Raw genomic sequence first — 19964 nt, 5'->3', positions numbered from 1 at the left:
GCTCCGCAGTTTTTATTTTCGTTATAATTGGGGGAAGGAGATTTGTTCTTTTCCGGGGGAGAGTTGGACAATGCTACTAAGCAATAACTCTATAAGGCTCTTGGTAAAAGCTCCACATGTTTGTTCTTCTAAATTACTAAAATGAAATATCTGTTTCTGATGAATCTTTAAGATAGGCTGCGCCGTTTTTACTCAATTCTCAGAATAGTTTTGAGTTCACATGGAAGATTAAAAAAAAAAAAATTTTGTTAATTACTTTTTTTAATGAGAGGTACGATAAATAGGTTGTATCATAAGACTAGGACGCCAATTTGTTTTTGTGGAAGATGGGGTTTGAATTTCAGTTTTTTATTCAAATGGCAAGAGACTTTACCAATTGAGTCGAAGAATCTCATAGGCTGCGCTGCTTTTACTCAATTCTCACAACAGTTTTGAGTTCTCAAGGAAGATTAAAAAAAAGTATATATATTAATTACTTTTTTAATGAGAGGTACGATAAATAGACCGTATCATAAGATTAGGACATCAATTAGTTTTTGGTGAAGATGAAGATTGAATTTCAGTTTTTTATTCAAACGACAAGATACTTTATTAGTTAAGTTAAAGGATCCCATTGGGGAGAATGAATTCTAGTAGTAATCAAACTAAATTCTAATGGCACTTTTTTAAATCAATGAAAATAGTATTGAACAAGTGAGACTGAGTTTTTAATTCAACAGGTTGATTAAAAAATTAGAAGCATGCTATTTAACTCAACAATTAAAGTCTTGATATTGTGTTATTTAATTTTATTCAATGTGTATACGTCTTGGGAAATAGTTTATGTCAATCCTGATATCACAAATGAATCTGACTTGAATTCCATCTGTATCTTTATTATTATTATTATTTTATGGGGCCGGGTTGGTGAGGTTGGTTCCAAAGTTGTTGAGGAGAAGAGCCTAGAGGAGTAGTAAATGCATTAACACCCATCAACTGTCTCTACATTAAAAAATGTAGGTGGGTGGAATGCTTTAAATTGAGGCAAATGAAGGTCTCTGATTGTTTGTAGTCGCAGTCAACAAAGAATAACAAAGGAAAGGATCCAGTCTTCTCTTCTGTGTCTTGCCTAAAAATAACATTAAAAGTAGGTCAGTAGCCTCGAGGGACGGGTGCATCTTGGCTTATAACAATATGAAAGTTCTTTTATTTATTTTATTTTCTTTCTTTTGTAACAAATTTCTTTGAATCCTACAAAATAGCATCAATTAGATTAATATATATATATATATATCTAAAGCTTGCATGATGCATCATGAATGTGTCCAACCCAAGATCCAACCCCATCCCTTACCACTTAAATAAATAAATAAATAAAACTTGTTTTTAGATATAAATCCAAAATTGAAGACTTTTGCTATATTTTGGGAGGGGAAATAGTGCCTAATGTTGAGAAGCTCATGTTTCCTAGGCAAGATTGTTAAATGTTACCTTACATCCACTTGGGGTAGGAAAAGAAAATTCCAACTCATATAAGCATTCATTTAGGGTATGTTTAAATACCGCTTATTGCTAAAAATTGAAAATTTATTACTGAAAACAGTGTAGCAAAATAATTTTTAAAGGTGTGAATAGTACTGTGGGACCCAAATTTACCTAGAAATCTGTGTTTTGCTGAGTTTGGTGGTCCATGAACAGTGCTGTGAGACCAAAAAAAAAAAAAAAACGCAGCTTAATAGTAATTTTAGTGCTAGGCAAACGCACACTTAGTAAATAGAAAATCCCAACTTGGAGTACTATTTAAGAATACATTAGTTTCATACATCGCAACTCAAATAATGATTGAAAAAAAAAAACTTATTTTTCAGTCATGGATAGGGTATTAAAAAATCCTTTGTAATTTTGGGTTGGGAAGTGTACGAAATAATTTGGGAAGATCTTGTACTTGTAGTGATCTTCTTGGAGGGTTTGGTTGTAGAAAGTTGTGACACAGACGTGTATTTGTTTGATATATATATGGGTTGGGTTCAAGTTACATCTAGTGTAATTCTAAGTAATGTTACACCACCGAATAATTTGTAATTGAATTAATATTTTGAAAATCCAACCGTTGAGTTACATGTTCAATATGTTCTTAATATGCATGCCAATTTTCATATCAATCGGATGTTATTTACTATTTGATCCATAACCTTATCTTTTATGTATTATTTTAAACTACAAAAACTTGAATTTTAATAATTGATTGATGACATGGCTATTAATCTTTGATCACTTTGAAATTTAGCAAGCATGGAAAATATATGAAGATAATGTAATCTAATGGTGGATTTGTCAATATTTACATCCAATTAAAAAATTTTGAGTGGTGTAACATTGCTTAAAGTTACACCAAGTGTAACTTGAACCCAACCCTATATATATATATATATAGAGAGAGAGAGAGAGAGAGAGAGAGGGCTTCAGGGTTGTGGGTGTATACTATAAATAATGTATTGTGTTACTTGTGTGTGTTGCGTTTGGTTGATTTGATACTTTGATTTATTTCCAACTCAAAAATTAGCCCATATTGGCCTAGCTAGCCACTAGGTAAATGTACAATGTATGCTAGCTATTATGCTTGTCTAAGTTTTTTTTCCAACCCAACAATATAGCCCAATTAGCCCATATTGGGCTAGCCTAGGTAAAATGCATGCTAGCTATTATGCTTGTCTAAATCTTATTACCCTTCCCAGTTTTTGAGGGTCAAGTTAACCCAATAAATACAATTTTTTTTTCCACATGCCAAAAAAAAAAAAAAAAAAAAGAAAAGAAAAAGAAGAAGAAGAAACTTGATTATATTCTGTTTGTCTTCTTTTCAATATTTAAGAGAACAAATAAGCTCATTTATTAGCAGTGTAGTGTAGTGTGTACTTAATTTGTTATTTTGAGTTGGATTTAGATTTCATCAGTTCATTTAAGTACCACACATTTTCACATATACTTTATCTCAACTATCCAAAATGGTAGAAAAGAAAACGTTACAAACTTGAGCGTTGATGATTAGCGGAAAAAGAAACTTGCGGTTTGATATTAATAAGTATTAACTATTTTAACTTTAAAGTTTCAGCCTTGCAATAATCAGTAAACACCCATTATATTAGAAGCACACCAGCAATAAGAAAAAGTAGAATGAAATAAAATCAATACACGAGAATCATAATACAGAACTACACATGATCATTAACCAAAAAAAAAAAAAAAAAAATCAAAAGAAGGAAAATGAACACACTGCTCTAATTTTCATTAAAAAAAAAAAAAGAATAAAAATTCTAGTAGTTTGAGAAGAGGGTTTTTTTGGACCCAGACCAACATTCCTCTTGCACAGTTGACATTTAAAAAAAAAAAATCCAAAATATATCAATAAATAAAAAGATTTACCATGTTGCATAAAGAAAAATAGCTATATATGTGAATGTCATTTCTTAAATCTAAAACATATATGGAATATCTTGCTTTTGTTGTAAGCTGTTGGGACAGGTATTGATTGGAATTTTCTTCGCAAAGATGGCAGAAGCCATGTAGTTTCTTCACAAACATGGGAGCAATACGAGCAAAGTGACTACAGCGGCCTTTGCCATCATTGCAAACAAATTCTGACCTGATCAAGAGCACCTCAAACTGCACCAGATAGGGGGATAGCAAAGCTCAAGAAAAAAAAAATCGCTAGAAGAAAGTTGGAGAAAGTTGGATATATATATATATATATATATAGAGCTCTAGGGTTGTGGTGTATTGTGTTACTTGTGCGTGTCCCCTCTCTCTCTCTCTCTCTCGTGTGGACTATTTAAGTGGTGAGTTTAAATTAAAACTAATAACAGCTTACCACTTAAAATTTATAGTGAAAATGTTGTGGACATGACACTTCTCATACGTCTCTGTAAAAAGTATATATAAATAATTAAATATATGCGTGTTTGAGAGACAGTTATTGGAATCAAAACCAATTGAAGGCAAAAGAAACCTGTATATGCAGTGCAGACTTTGCAGTGATTAAGAAACAAGTTATTTTAAGTTTGTTTGGTTTTTGATGGATACACATATAACTTGGATTGGAGTCGTGCCGGTGTGCACAAATGGGTGAAAATTTCTCTATCAAATTTACTAGCTAGTGACAAATTATTTGTGACTAGCTAGTAAATTTTATGTCGATAATTATAGCCTTTATTGCTAGTTTTGTACTTAAACGATTAATGGTCTCTAGTGTTTGTAGATATTAGTTGTTTAAATTATTAATTTGGTCCCTTAATTATTAATTAATTGTGGCAATTTAGTCCCTTAATTTTCAAAATCAAATCAATTTCATCATATGATCTTCTCTTTATTAAATTTTAAGTTTTAACATAAGTACATAACTATATTGCTATTTTTAGCATAACCAATACTAAAAAACATGTTGCAATGGTGGAGGGAAATCCAAAAAATTTGGCTGTTGAGCTACGGTGCACAACCAAAGATGGGCTGTACACGGTAGTTAAGAAGGTAAAAAAAAAATCAAAATTTTATTAAAAGTTATATTATTTTATTGTGTTGGTGGTGGTGGTTGCTGTTTATTATAGTAGATATATTATTTTATTGTGTTGAATGTTAAAATAAAAGTTAAAACCACTTATCTTGGGTGTTTTATAAAATAATATGGTAAAATAGATAAAATATTTTTTTGTAGTGTCAAATTGCTAAATTTTTAACACTACTAATACTGATGCTTGAATAGTTGAAATTGACTAAATTATGAAAATTTCACACTTTTCATAATAACATAACATATGTACCCCTGCCACATCAATTAATTTCGTTAAACTTAAATGGAAGTGAGATTTAAGGATGAGATTGGGTTGATTTTGAAAGTTAGGGGTTAGATTAACACAATTAATAGTTGAGAGACTGGACTGTATTTTTTTTTTTGAAAGGAGACTAGAGTCACTAGACTCTATTTATTATCCCGTAATTGGAAGATCAAATTAGTATAACCCATTATCCTTTATTATTTTATTTTTCAAACGACGTCGTTGTGGATCCCTTTCTTCTACTCATTCATTTTCCGTTTCCCACAGTCAAGAGGAAAGTAACCACTTCTCTCTCTCTCTCTCTACTTTTTCAAAATTTCCCTCTCTCTCTCACACAGAGAAAGTGAGAAAACAACAATGGCTGTGGAACCGTTAAGCCCTAAGCCAACAGCGCAGAGAGGTACAACCGCCAGCCGTCTCCAATCACCGACCAGCCCGTTATTTCTGGGCTCCAACGATGACCAACTCGAACGCGCCCAGGCACGCGCTGCTCGCGCCGCCGCCAATCGCCGCGTTGCCCCTTCCACCACCTCTGCCGCCACCAACACCACAACCGACCCTTACCTTAGCAAAGAGCAGATCGTCGACTTGTTCCACAATTGCATTAAGCTCGCCAGCGAAAATGTCAGTATTCTCTCTCTCTCTAAAGTGTTGTTTATTTAGGAGTAATTTAAGCCTAATTTAATTCATGAGGGTTTATGCTACATTGTTGTTGATTGATGAGTAATTACACTCTAATTTGTCATATGTATATATATATATTGATACATGATTGAAAATCTACACTAGTTTAATCTAAGTGTGCAGTGACCATTAGAACTTCGTATTTGTGGAGTGACCATCAACCCAAATGTGTACAGTGGTAATTTGTCATTTCTCAAAAGTAAACAAATGATTAGAACCATCATAGACTTTATTGTAAACTTGTGACTTCAAGTCATGATTTTTAAGTGCATTTGAGTATGTGTCTGAAAGTGTGTATAAAAGGGTGTGTGAACTAGTTTTTACTCTTATTACATTTATTGTTAAATGAGTGGTTTAGATTTTGTTATTTTGTCCATATTTATGTAAAAACAGTATTTTGGGTACCTATTTAAGTTATTGATGACTTGGCAAAATTTCTTCTGGACATGAGAATAAACTGCTTAACCCGTCAGGAGTGAGTGGGGTCAATTGCCCATAGGTTTTACTCCTTATTTTATCAAAAGAAAAAATTGATGGCTTGACAAAATCTAATCTTGTCATTCATTTAAGAATGGATAAGATTTGAAGAACTTAGAACTAATAGCTCTCGCCCTCGTAGCAATACAAACACAAATATACACCTCTTTCTAATTCTAACTTGTTCAAAGTTTTGGCTATAGTTAATGCTGAGTTGCTGAGTTTTTTTTTTTAATCAACAATCATTTTGTGACTTTCTTGTTTTGTTTTATTATCCTTGTAATGTAGAAAATAAACCAGAAGAACACTTGGGAGCTGAAGCTTATTGATCATCTTAGTGAGATTATCAAAGTTGAATCTGAAAATGATACAGAGACTAATTTTCAAAAGGTTCGAAAATCGAAAACACTTTTGTGAAAATTGATTGGTTTTTTTGTTAAGTTTTTTATGGTTGGGATTTTGGGTTTATGGATTTTGAATTGTAGGCAAGTTGCACATTGGAAGCAGGGGTGAAAATTTACTCAGTGAGGGTTGATTCAGTGCACTCGGAAGCATATAAGGTTTTGGGAGGGATCAACAGAGCTGGAATAGAAGATGAACAAGGTTAGGCCTTTACTTAATCTCAGGCTGAGGGCTACAATTGCTTCTATATGGCATTTGTTTTCATAGTGAACTCATGTACAGACTAATAGAGGTCACTTGTAGTTATGTACAAGATACTTGGTCATTGAGATTGGAGAATTTAATTTTGCTGAACTATGTGATAAATTTGTACTCATTGACATCTCTCAGAATGTGCTTAAAAGTGGCATGTCATTGTAATCTGTGCCTTTTAATGGCCAAGTTATGGAAACTGGAACTGCTACTGGTTCATGAAACCAAGAAGGCTGACATCTGTCAAGAAGAGATAGTAGAACCAAAATATTTATTTTAGGCAAGTTTACTTTGCACATTTTATACTTTACTTGAAAAAGCTGATGCCTTAGACCCTTGTGCTTCAAAAGGCCCTCGTGAGTCTGTTGTTGTATATACACAGATACATGCCACGTTCATTACCATATATGTAACTTCTATTTCCAACATGTATTCCTTCCATAACTTGCAATTTTTATCTCTTAATTTTTAGCATTTTCTTGCAGTGGGAGATCTTTACTTCTGCACTTTGGTCTGTTCCCTAATATAATGCTTTGGTGACAGAAACTATTATAGATGGTGACAATGGGCAGGACACGGCTCACTCTAAGAAAGAGATTGCGAGGAAGGTATGGTTTGTTTCTGATTAGATGGCATTGGTGAGTTAATCTGCAATTGCAAACTGATGCAAGTGGTTGTGCAGATTTCACCACTGTCAACATTGGAATCCTCTTTTGAAGCTCTTAATGTAAAGAAATTTGATGGTAACTTCGTATCCTACTTCTATCCCTTCCAGTTATTGATCTCTTTTCCTTTTTGAATTTCTAATTTGTGTATATATATATATATATATTTGTTTTTTTTAGTTGCATTTTCAGTTGATCCACTATATCATCAGACATCTGCACAATTTGATGAAGGTGGAGCCAAAGGTCTTCTACTAAATAACCTTGGAGTGTATGGAGGATGTCGGGTACTTTTTGATTCTTTTGAAGTACCAGGGAAGTGCAAATCATGTTCATCCCAAAATGATACTTCTGATATGGTTGATCTCTCTTTTGCCAAAGGTATGAAATTGCCATTATGATCTCTCTAGTTCACGTTTGCATACAAATGCACAAATATTTTACCTTTTCCTTTTCTTTTCTTGTTTTAGCTATTTGCTTATTTTCTTTGTAGAGTCCATTGAGCAGATGGTGGTGAACATGCGTGCAACAAATGAAATTTCTCCCACTCTCAAGGAGATTATCTCTCAATTTGATAAGGATAATCAAAGGCCATTGCAAACATTCAATGTCGGTCAGCAATCAGATGTGACTGCTGATGCATATGATGCTAATGAAGTTGATTTTGATTCTAATTTATTTGGGAATAATGATGCATGGACCTTTGATCATGAGACTGAGACAAGTTCTGTTAACCAGAGCTCCAGTTTTGGAGATCCTAGTTTTCAAAGTCATGAGGTATTTGCTACATCCTGTGTGTGAGAGGTTACTTGTAACATATTCTTTTCCTTCCACGTCTCCCTTTACTCCCATGGATTTGGTGGTGAATGTAGAGATTTTTCCTTGAATAGGCCAGCTCATAATTAAGAATTTGGTGGTGGGGCTGCTCTTCTTTTGTTAGATTCTTTAACCAAATAAGCACAGATATATAAAAACTTTCGAACCTGTGGGGGTCTGGGCCTTCACTACCTCTATTTCATTTCCCTCCTAAATTTGCCATGACATGGAGCCTCACCGAAATGAGACAAATATACGAAAGGTTACTTCCATAATTTTGTCATATTTCTGCAGGAGAGTGATCCCTATACAATGTGTGAACCTGATGTGGGTGACAGATTCGAGAAAGTTTCCATGTTTCTGTTTCAAGGGCTTGGAATCACTTCAAAACAAAATGCATGGGCAGGTCCTGATCATTGGAAGTATCGGAGGTCTAAAGGTAGGTAACAATTGAAAATTATGTTGTCAGTTTTTGTAACCTATGTTGTGTGTGTCCATTTAATATACTGTATATGGTATCTATTTTGTAGGTTCAGAGGATACTCCTGCCCCAGAAAGTGGATCAACCGTCACAAATAAGAGAACGAAGAAGAAAATCCTCACTGAAGTTGACATTGACTTCACAAATTCCTTGGACAAGGAAGTGGATGATATCTTTCTTCCCCCCAAAAATCCAAAGTCCTTACTTTTACCTGCAAATAGAGCACCAAGTAGTAACAGACTTCCAGATGATTGCCATTATCAACCTGAGAATCTTGTCAAATTGTTTCTTCTTCCCAATGTTCTGGTATTGGAGCTTAATCCCTAACCATAAATAACTTTACTATATGGTTTCCAGCAATTTAGCTTAAAATTTGATTAGGTACTTAGTCAAACTATTTGAGGTCAACTTGATCTCAGCTTTTTTTTTTTTTGTTTGTGTGTGTGTGTGATAGGGAGGCACCAATCCAGCATATTGAATTATGTAAGCATTGGACTGAGTTTGTAATGGATAGAATACACACACACACACACACACATTTATAGCCCACAGAAGTATTTTAAATAGTACTTTGCTACTAATAAAGAAAGTACAATTGATAATTTGTACTTTGAATTTTATAGTCTAAAATATCTTATATAATTCTCTGTAATGTTGAGAAGTATTAGTATTTGAAAAATCATGTTTCTGCCCTGATTTGGGATTAATTCTTTAGGCGTTCTATTGTTTGTTGTGGTTGATAATGGTATGCTTATTTTGATTGTAGTGCCTTGGGAAGAGAACATGGAAATTTTCAGGTACAGGCCCTTCTTCCTTCTCACAATTTTCTAAAGTTGCAACTGAACTGTTTGTCATACTGAATTTGAGTGCAAAACACATATACGGGGATATATTCTAGGGATGTACATAATATATCTTTTTCGTTTATTTATTTATTTATTTTGATAAGTAAGAAGAAAATGTTATTAATAAGGGAAAAGCATGAAAATAAAAAGGGTTCACGGTAGTGAACAAAAAGACATAAGCAGCTACTAAGAAAAATTAATAGAAGAAAGGAATTCCATAAGGGTAAAACAATCCGAGAGACCCCAACACCGAGACCAATCAAAGAGGGTCCATTGGCTTAAATCTAATAACTGAACTAAAATTTTCCCCTTATCCTCAAAAGAACGCTGATATTGTTCAGTCCAAATAGTCCACATTAAACAGCCTGGAACCAAATTCCAAATATCGGAGCTATGCTTCCCAAGCCAATGGTACCAACAAAATAATAAGTCCGCTACTGAACCTAGCATGACCTAATCGATCCCAAACAACCGAAGCATATAAGTCCACAAAGAATGAGCTATTGGACAAAAAAGTAACAGGTGATCCACAGATTCCACATTCCAACAGCACATACAACAACGATTCGCCAAAGGGCGACCACGAAGTATAAGGTTATCCAAGGTTAGAATCTAACCATGAGCTGCTGTCCACATAAAAAATGCTACCCTTTTAGGAACCTTGACTTTCCAAATGCCCTTCCAAGGGAAAGTGGAAGGAGCTGCATTTCGAATCTTATGATAAAAAGACCGAATGTCAAACTTTCCGCTTCCATTAAGACCCCAACGAAGCCTGTCACCCCGATCACCCCTAGGAATCCGGGTTTGGATGAAATGAAGTAGGGAATAAGAAGCCGCTAACTCCCAATCATTGAAATCCCTAAAAAAGCTTAAACTCCACACTCTATCATTATCACCTATTAAAGGGCTTAACACTTCAGAAACATAGGGTTTTTTATTGGCTGAACACAAAAATAACTGAGGATCAAGAATTTTAAAAGGGACATCCCCAATCCATTTGTTATGCCAAAAAAGAATACGAGAACTATCCCTCACTACAAAAGACAAATGCTTAGCAAAACTTTCCCATCCTTCACTAATACTCCGCCATAAACCACAACCATGAGCCCTTTTTGCTGCAAACTCTAGTGCACCAACCCCCTTTCCCCTCCCCATATTTCATGGCTGTGACCCTCCGCCATAGATGAGTGATTTCATGGCCATACCTCCAAAGTCATTTCCCTTATAGGGCCTGATTAAAAGATGCCAAATTCCGAATTCCCAAACCACCCAACTTGCGCGGTAAACAAACCTTTTCCCAAGCCACCAATGGATATTTGAAACACTCAACTGAAGAACCCCACAAAAAATTCATCTAAATACATTCCAATCTAGTCGCCACAGCTTTAGGGATAGTAAAAAGGGAAAGGTAATAAGTCGGAAGACTTGAAAGAGTATTTTTCAACAAAGTGAGTCTACTACCCTTTGACAAGTAAAGCTGCTTCCAGCCTGAAAGCTTCTTTTCCAACCTCTCAAGAATTGGATTCCAAATAGGGGCTGTTTTATACAAAGATCCCAGTGGCATATCTAAGTAAATCATAGACAAACTACCCACCTTGCATTGAAGAATATTAGCCAATGACTGGATATTGCTCACCTCCCCAATAGGGACAATTTCACTTTTCCCCACATTCACCTTCAAACCAGTAAAAGCTTGAAAACAGGTCAACACCTGCCTAATGGAAAAGATCTGCTCTCTAGAAGCATTGCAAAAAAGAATAGTATCATCAGCAAATAATAGGTGAGAAATATGAATACCAGTAGAATTATTAGGACCCACATGAAAACCCTGAATGAGACCACTTTCCTCAGTTTTCTTCAGGATACGACTTAAACCTCTATGATCAAAAGAAAGAGGAGGGGAGACGATGGGTCACCTTGTCTTAGACCTCTAGACTTACCAAAGAAATTAGTAGGAGATCCATTAACCAAAACTGAGAATCGAACGGTAGTGACGCAAGTCTTCAGCCAACTCCTCCATCTACCCCAAAACCCATCCTCTCCAACAGATAGAACAAAGTCCCAATTCACATGATCATAAGCTTTCTCAATGTCTAACTTACACACCACTCCTGGAGCATGACACTTCAGTCTACTGTCTAAACATTCGTTAGCAATAAGCACCGAGTCCAAAATCTGCTTGCCACCAAGAAAAGAATTCTGCGACTCTGAAATGAGTTTATCCAGCACCAACCTCAATCTGTTAGCCAAAACTTTAGATAATAGCTTATACACATTGCCCACTAAGCTGATAGGCTGAAAATCTTTGATATTCAAAGCATAATTCTTCTTGGGAATCAAAGAAAGAAAAGAAGCATTCACTCTGAGCTCCTATGGAAATGATCAAAAAATGCCATAACATCTGATTCCACTACACTCCAGCATTTTTGAAAAAATGCCATAGTGAAACTGTCAGGACCTGGGGCTTTATCGCCCTCTATCTCTTGAAGAACCTTAACTACTTCCTTCTTAGAAAAATTCCTCCCTTGAACAAGCCGCTAATCCTCCTCAATTCTAGCAAACTCTAAACCATCCACAGAAGGGCGCTAGGTATCTGACTCAGTGTACAAACTCTGATAAAACTGAACAACCTTAGACCGCACCTTTTCCTCATCCTCATGGAGAACATCATCCACCTCTATACCCCGAATATGGTTAGTTCTTCTATGGGAGTTAGCAACCCGATGAAAAATATGAGTATTATTGTCTCCCTCCTTCACAAATAATATCCGGGACTTTTGTCTCCAAGAGATCTCCTCCAAAGAGGCAAGATGTGCAACCTCACTTTTAATCTGAATTCGCCTAGTTTGATCTATCTTCAATAAATTGGGCATAATATATTGAGTGTGCCATATTGCTTCTTAACTTCTCATTAAATAATCATTTTTCACTTTTCAAAGAGTACAACAATATTGCTTCTTTCTTCTCTCGTGATATTTTAGTAAGCATTTCCAAGATGAATTGGGGAGGAGTGTTAATGACCTCTAGCTCAAATGACACTTCCTTCCCTTGTAAGAGCAAGGTGAAGGGGTGAGGTTGTTGTGGGTTGAAAACAACTTACCAATAAAAAAAAGGAATTCAGAGAATTATTTCCAAAAAGAAAGGGAATTGTATATTAAACCATCATCTCACAAGGTTTTAGTGTTTTTGTCTCATCAATGATAAATAATCACTTTTCACTTTTCATGGATATTGTTTCTTTCTTCTCTCTTGTGATAGCATAGGAAGTATCTTCAAGAAAAATTGGGAGAAGTGTCAATAATCTCTAGGTCAAATGGCATCTCCTAACCCTGTAAGAGCAAAGTGAGGTTTTGGGTTGAAAACCCATTGGTTGTGTGTCTAATGTGTCTAACTTACCATTAAAAAAATAAAGAATTGGGAGAGGTATTTCCAAAAAGAGTTGGGGACTGTATGTTAATTGCATTGAATGATGATTACCTTCCTTTTATTTTCTCCAGATGCTAACTCATGGCAAGGAAACAATGATTTTGATGAAGCTTTGCCATCATGGGATAATGGGAGTGTGCTTAGTGATCAATATGATGATGGATGTGTTCATAATGATGTGGAGGATTTAGATGGACTTGTCTCTCAACCTCGCCGGGTTTGTTTTTATTCTAATTTCCATTGTTTTCTTTTGAAAGATTCAAGTCAATCATGTTATTCTTTTGAGTCAGGTCTATAGGTGTTTCCAACAGATTGGATGTACATTATTCATTAATTTACAACGAAGAAAATTTTGAGCCTGGTGAAGTTTGTAATATAATTTGTTGGTTGAAGATTACTTGTTAAAATAAATAATTTCTTAGAATTGTACTAATCATTATTACCCAGAATTTTGTGTGTGTTTCTTTTTGTCCTGGCTCATGATTGCTAATGTTTCAGGTAAACAAAATTGAAGTTCAATATGACAAAACTTCAAAACAAGTTGATGTACATGCATTGAAGGAAACTCTTTGGGTTCAGATTCAAGAATCTACTGAAGTTCCTGAGCCAGTGAGCCTCTTCTTTTCACTTGTTGTAGATTCATTTCTGACACAAGTGTGTGTGTGTGTGTGTGTTTGTATTATCATTCATTGTTCAAAAATTTCCATTGGACTTGCATTTTTAGTTCATTACATAGAAAAGTTAAGTTCAAAGAGCTGATCAATTCAGAAGTTTGATATATTTAAGTTATCCACCACTCGGATGGACCTCATAATTATTGGAACTCTTAAGCTTATTTACAGAAATTCAAAAAATTCAAAACTTTTGAATTTATCTGCAGTTTATTTGCAATTTGATGTGTAAAGAGATGTCATTATTGATGTGAATACAATTCATGTAAAGTTCATGATCATGAATGTTTTGGAAAGTGAACTACTTCTCCTATCAGCACTAAGGCATTACTAAATGCTTATTGATTTTGCTGCAGCCTGCCTGTTCGTAGCATCTTGCTAGTTCTTTTATGTCATAATTCTAGGGCTAGAAATGAACAGAGTTGTTTGTGAATTGCTAGGACTCGGCTCGAGAAAAGATTTTTTTATGTTCATTTATTTAGCAAATGAATCAAGCTTATGCTTAAATTTAGGCTCTACTATTAAACAAGTTGAACTCAAACATAATAATGTGTTCGTGAACAAGCTCATGAGTATGATGCTCAATTTAAGTAATATAATAATACTATATGTTTATATGTATACATGTATAAAAATACAATTATATAGACTTGAGATTAGATTGTTTAATTTTGTAAATAAGTTTATAAGAATATCAAATTATTATTTGTATGTATTGATAATATAAATAGTCAATTTTATATATAATTTTTAACAATACATGGTTGGTAAATCTAATTTATATGTATATAAATAAAATTTTTATCTAATTAAATTAAATAATATAATTTCAACTATAATTTATTAATTAATGATTAGCATAGATTTGGGAAGGGGGAAACAATTTTAGTAGTACTGTTTACTATAAACCAGAAAATGAGGAGTAAATCAAGTCGCTCGTTGACAGGCTTGAGTTTGTTCAACAAGAAAATGAACACTACATATATATATCCACACACACGCACACACTTTGCTGACTCGTTACAAGGTTTCTGTTTTCGGCTGTTTTCCTTTTGCATTATTTACCTTGAAAAGTATATGTTTCTTATTATGAATAATGTGCTTGTCAAAAGGTGTGCGAAGACACAATTTCTTTCAGACATCTCTTGTCCACCTTTCCTGCCGAATGCCAAGCTGCCGCTCCAGAGGATATCTCTCCCCATTTGTGTTTCATCTGCCTATTGCATTTGGCCAATGAGCATGGTTTAAGCATCCATGATTGCCCCACTCTAGATGATCTCAGAATATGTCTTCCGTCTTCTTTCTGAAACTCAGATGGAGTAGTTCAGGTTTCATCCTAACCAAGATGCCACTTGATTTTTGTATTATAAAAATTGGGAAAATAGCATGTATCTCTCTCTCTTTTTTTGGGTGGAAATAGCTTGTATTTCTTATATGCCTAGTTCTTGCAACCAATCAAGCACTAGAAATCATAATTCTTCTATAAAAAAAGAAGAAGAAATCAGAATTGTAACAATTAGCAGTATTTTCTGGTCTTTGTTGTATGATGATGTCTTAATTTTGTGTATATATGGGTTTTATTGTTTTCAGCATATCTGGCTTTGTATATGCTGCTATATGTGCACGAGTATAGTGTTATTTGGAATCTTATCTTCACTTCCTCTGTCATCACTGTGTTCAATTGGTTGTTAAAAACAGCTTGTTTTGTTTTAGAAGTTTTGCTTTAGAGAGGTTTCGCGTTTTGTCCATGGTACACATTGGATTTCTATTCCTGTTAAATTAAGATTCCATTGCTGGATGAATGGGATAAGATAGATCTGTCAGGATGAAATGAACGTGCTATGTGAAGGATTGTCTAACACAAGTGGTGACAGCAAAAGTACAAGAAAAAGGCAACTTAATCTGTTTGATGAACTTGGAAAGAATCTATTGTGGTTGTGGTCATTGTGTATCTATGACTTGAGATCCAAACGAAAATGACATCCATTTGTGCATTTTGTTACACAAAGGTTTGGATAACTCTAAGTATATGTTTGGATAGGGCTGAAAACTTATTGCGTCTGCGTTTCACCTTTTTTTTTTCTTTGAAGCACGTTCCATCAATTTTGAGAGATTCTAGTGGGTATGTGCACTGTTTATAAGACCCATAAACATTTTTTTTTTAAACAAAACTTTCATTAAAAATAGGTTTCATAGCATCATTTACATATTTAAAAATTATTTTGCTATAATGTTTTTAGTTTTTAGCAAAATAAGTAGTATTCAAATGGAATCTAAATAAATTAGTCAAAAATGTGACATTTAATATTGACGGAACGAGATAGCTGCATATACAGAGCAGGGTGGGTGGCAGAGTTTAATTCTTAGTCAAAAAAAAAAAAAAAAGAAAGAAAGAAAAAAAGAAGAAGGAAGATGTTAATAACTAAATTTCAATGTAATTGTTGATTACTTTGGAATAATACACTCTTCTCTTATAATAGTTTTACTAATTAATTCATGATATTTCTTACCATTTATGTCGTCACATGAGAGAAGGGATTATTGCTCTTGAAGTATTGAGTAAATATAATTTGAAGTAGTGATGACAGTAGCATAGGGTGTGCCTTGTCTCTATCTCGGTGAGGGATCAATCGGGGGTGATCGTGGGCTAGGGGGTTTTTTTTCCGTCCTTAATTACGTGGTTTTGTCACTAGTGAGAGATGAGAAAGAAAAGAAAGAGGTGGCAACAAGAGAAAGAGACAAACCAAGTGTGCTCATGACAAGATTATAGAATATGTGTAAAAAAAAAAAGGTATGTATAAAATAAGTTAAATCATATATATAACTAATATAAATATATATTAAATAAAAAGTACTATATACACTTAGAGAAGGGCGGGAAGGGATAGGGTGGGATAAGCAAAACTGTCCCCATCATGTCTCTTTTCAAAGACAAGAAAAACCTATGCAAACAAAGTGGGTCGAATACGATGAAATTTTTTTATCATCCATAATTTTTGATAATTCACAATGGAAAGCGATTTAAGCCTCTTTTGTTATTATTTCCTTACAAGGATCAAGCTCTCTTTAGCTCATATGTATTTTGCCGTCAGCATAAACTAAATCTAGTGTATCTGCATTTTCAGCTAAAGTTCACCAAAAGAAAGTTTGGATTAGTTGGCACCTAGTTGGTGAAAGGAATCTCTAATTTGCTGCCACATTTGTTAACATATATTTATTATAAAAAAAAATTGATGCAGCGCATAATGTTGTCTTTTGGAGATTTATATTTTAGATCTTAAATCAGTTTAAAGGAGAAATTTGAATTTGAATTCTCTAGTAATATGATAGGAAATATACGCGGTGAACATAACTTGATAAAAGAACAATGCATCGATATCTTCTAAATTAGTACAGTGAAATCCATAAGATTGTGTCACATTAATCTTTATTAAAATTCTATCCTTTACTAGAGAATAGAGATTGTCTAGTAGGGCCCTAGAGATTTTATATTTGTATGCCGTATAATTGACTACACAGTCTACACTTGCTTTTTAACTTTGTTGCATCCATTTTGATTTATATTACCCTTTCAAGCTTAGAGAAAAAAGTGAAAAACTGCTTTTGACAACTTATGGATAAACTCAAAGCAGAAATGGCAGAGGATATATTGCTATATCTTATTCTTCGTTACAAATGAGCAACTTGGAAAGTAACAAATAACAGAATCATGTTTAAAATACCCTTTTTTTATCCACTTTTTATTGGAGGCTTTTTGTTATTTTCAAAAACTACTAGGACTTATAGGCGATAAGCGGGCATGTGGAAAAAGAACAAAGGGAGAGAAAAGTTGGGCCGACCATGCAGGTCATTAAAAAAAATATTTCCATAAATTTTAATTAATTTATAATTTATGATTGGATTTAAATTATTTCAATTTTAAATCTTTGTTCTTAAATAAAAAATTTAGGATTGAATCCTCCTACCCAAAAAAGAAATCATATTTTGATTTGATGATGATAAAAATTATCATGAGCATTATCTTCCGAGATTGTAACAAAATGTTCTATTTTACCATCTAAAAAGTTACTTTATTTATTATATTATCTCACTTTACAATATACTCAACATCTCAATTTTTATTTTACTATACAATACATTAAAATAATATATTTACACAATAAAATAATATAACCCAAAAGAGGTGAGAGACAATAATGAGAGAAGTGAAAGAGAAGAGAAAAGAAGAATTAGAAATAATATAAAAGAGATGAGAGACAATAAAAAACTATTTAAAAAAATATTTTGTCTTGCTAAAAAATATTTTTTTAAAAATATTATCTTATTGTAAGATATTACTATAACTGAGTTATAAAATATTTTAAAAATAGTCTTTTGAGTAAGGACTCATTTTTGTGGTTTGATAGTATAAAATAGAAATTTGGGGATTTACAACCCAATGCTAATGCTAAATCTGTAAAACAAAATTGTAATTCACGAACAATTTATTTTATATTTTTCTTTGGTGATGCATCTAATTTCCAAAAGCTTTTGGGGGTCAAAAATTTTGGTTAATTTTGTGATAAGGTTTCAATGTCCCCCAGCTAAAATCGCTGAAAGCCCGGCCCAAGTAAACGGCCAATGAGGCAAGTGGACCTTAAAAGTAAGAGGTTTGTGGGTCCACATTAAAAGTGAGAGGTTTGTGGGCATTATTACAAGTGGGACTGTGGTAATTGGCGGGGAAGATTCTCTTTGGGTCCAAATTTCAAAAATCAGAGATACCATAGTCCTAGGTTAAGTTCCTTGCTTCGTGGGATCCACACTAGAGGTCCATTGTGGGACCCATTGAGGTCCTAGCCTAGCTTACTGCTAAAAACTCATTTTCCTGTGGGAAGGAAGAGGCCTACAGCTAAGTGACTTTCTTGAGTTTCTTCTTAAAAATCAGAAAACAATCAAACATACATTTTTTCTTTTTTGTCTAAAAATTTAGAAAACATACAAAAGTAAAAAGGCAATGAGGAATATATGCTTTCACCGACCTTATCTAGGCGCTATCCAATTATATTCAAATCTCTTTACCTCTTGCATGTTCTCTTGTCTTTACTCCAATTGCTTGCTTGCTTGTTTGCTACACTTTTCTTACCACGTATTATCCCTCTTTCCTTGTATTGTACATGCTAAATGACAATAGCATTTCAAAGCTCTTTCATGAACATTAGATGGGGCTTGAGAAAATAATATGATCATATTTGATTATCTTTAACAAGAACCTTATTCAAATTATGTTAATGATTAATGAAGATTACTCGACATAATACGGTTAAAATGTGGGATTCCATCCGGGTTATATTCTGATTTTGATATAATAGTAATCTATTCCATATATAATAATGAAAGTATTGTATTTGATATTCCAAGCTCCTATATCACATCAACATTTTTTTACTTCTTTTTTGGTTTTGTTTTTGTTTCCAAATTCATTTCCTTTGCTTTATTCAATTCTCTCATTTATGTCTTCTTATATTGGACTGTTACATTTTGTTTAGCTTTCCTCTCCTCACTTTTTACTCCTCTTCTTCTTTCATAATTTCTTACTCTAACCTTATTCTTCTTTCAATACTTTCTCTTCCATCTTATTTTCTAAAGTATTCCCTTTGCACCTCTTTCCTTAATCTATTCCACATTCTACCTACAACAAAAAAAAAAAAAGTCAATACTTTCTTCTAACTTGTTTCTGTTTTGGTGGTTTTTTTTATTGTTCTACAATTTTTTTCACTAATGATACTTTTTGTTAAAATTTATTTAATTTCCGCTTCAAATTTGCATGTTTCGATATAGTGTTGTCAAAGTATTATCAATTTTATTAGGTTATTCAATCTAATTCTATTTTGGGTTGATGTATTTTGCACTATTTGGCAAATTTGTATTGGTGTTTGCATTTTCAATACAATAACAGATGATGGTACCATTATTTTCATGAATATTATGCATCACACCGGTTTGCAACTAATTATATTATTATTATTATTGCTTTTGCTACTTCCTGGGGTACCTTGTATTTATAATAAGGGTGTAGAGTTTGATGACAAAAATATCCTCTCCAGGAATTTTAATTGAATTTATTTCACGGTTTAGATTAAATATTCCAAAATTGTATTTAATTTAATGTTATATAGAACTTTAAATGGTGGAACACTCTATATATTGCTATATATGAAAAATAAAATTTTAAGTGCAAAATGTTAAAAAATGACTAAGGGCGAGAACTTGATATGGAATATGCATGGATGGCATATATAACAAGAAATATGATATTTTGTAGTGAAATAATAAGACAAAAAAGTGATGGGGCATAGTAGTTGGGATAAGGATTAAAATATCTATTTGTATAGGGCATTATAACCCAATTACTAAAGCAAATCACACTATTGGCTAAGGAATTTGTGGTGACAACAACTCCT

General features: G+C 33.5%; 1 protein-coding gene across 1 annotated transcript; it reads left to right on the top strand.

The window, feature by feature from the left end:
* The first annotated feature begins 5043 nt into the window (after nucleotides 1–5043).
* On the top strand, nucleotides 5044–15140 carry LOC112013024 (condensin complex subunit 2). The gene is made up of 13 exons (XM_024045413.2): nucleotides 5044–5429; nucleotides 6255–6356; nucleotides 6452–6569; nucleotides 7164–7228; nucleotides 7303–7363; nucleotides 7466–7666; nucleotides 7779–8062; nucleotides 8396–8540; nucleotides 8632–8888; nucleotides 9349–9379; nucleotides 12925–13070; nucleotides 13352–13462; nucleotides 14637–15140. The coding sequence occupies exons 1-13, from the start codon at nucleotides 5163–5165 to the stop codon at nucleotides 14829–14831; spliced, it is 1983 nt and encodes a 660-aa protein (XP_023901181.1). The 5' UTR covers nucleotides 5044–5162; the 3' UTR covers nucleotides 14832–15140.
* Nucleotides 15141–19964: the final 4824 nt, after the last annotated feature.

The sequence above is a fragment of the Quercus suber genome, unplaced genomic scaffold (genome assembly GCF_002906115.3).
Source record: "Quercus suber isolate HL8 unplaced genomic scaffold, Cork oak 2.0 scaffold_8, whole genome shotgun sequence".
NCBI lineage: Eukaryota > Viridiplantae > Streptophyta > Magnoliopsida > Fagales > Fagaceae > Quercus > Quercus suber.
The sequence above is the reverse complement of the archived record's forward strand: the minus strand, read 5'-3'. Positions and strand labels throughout refer to the sequence as shown.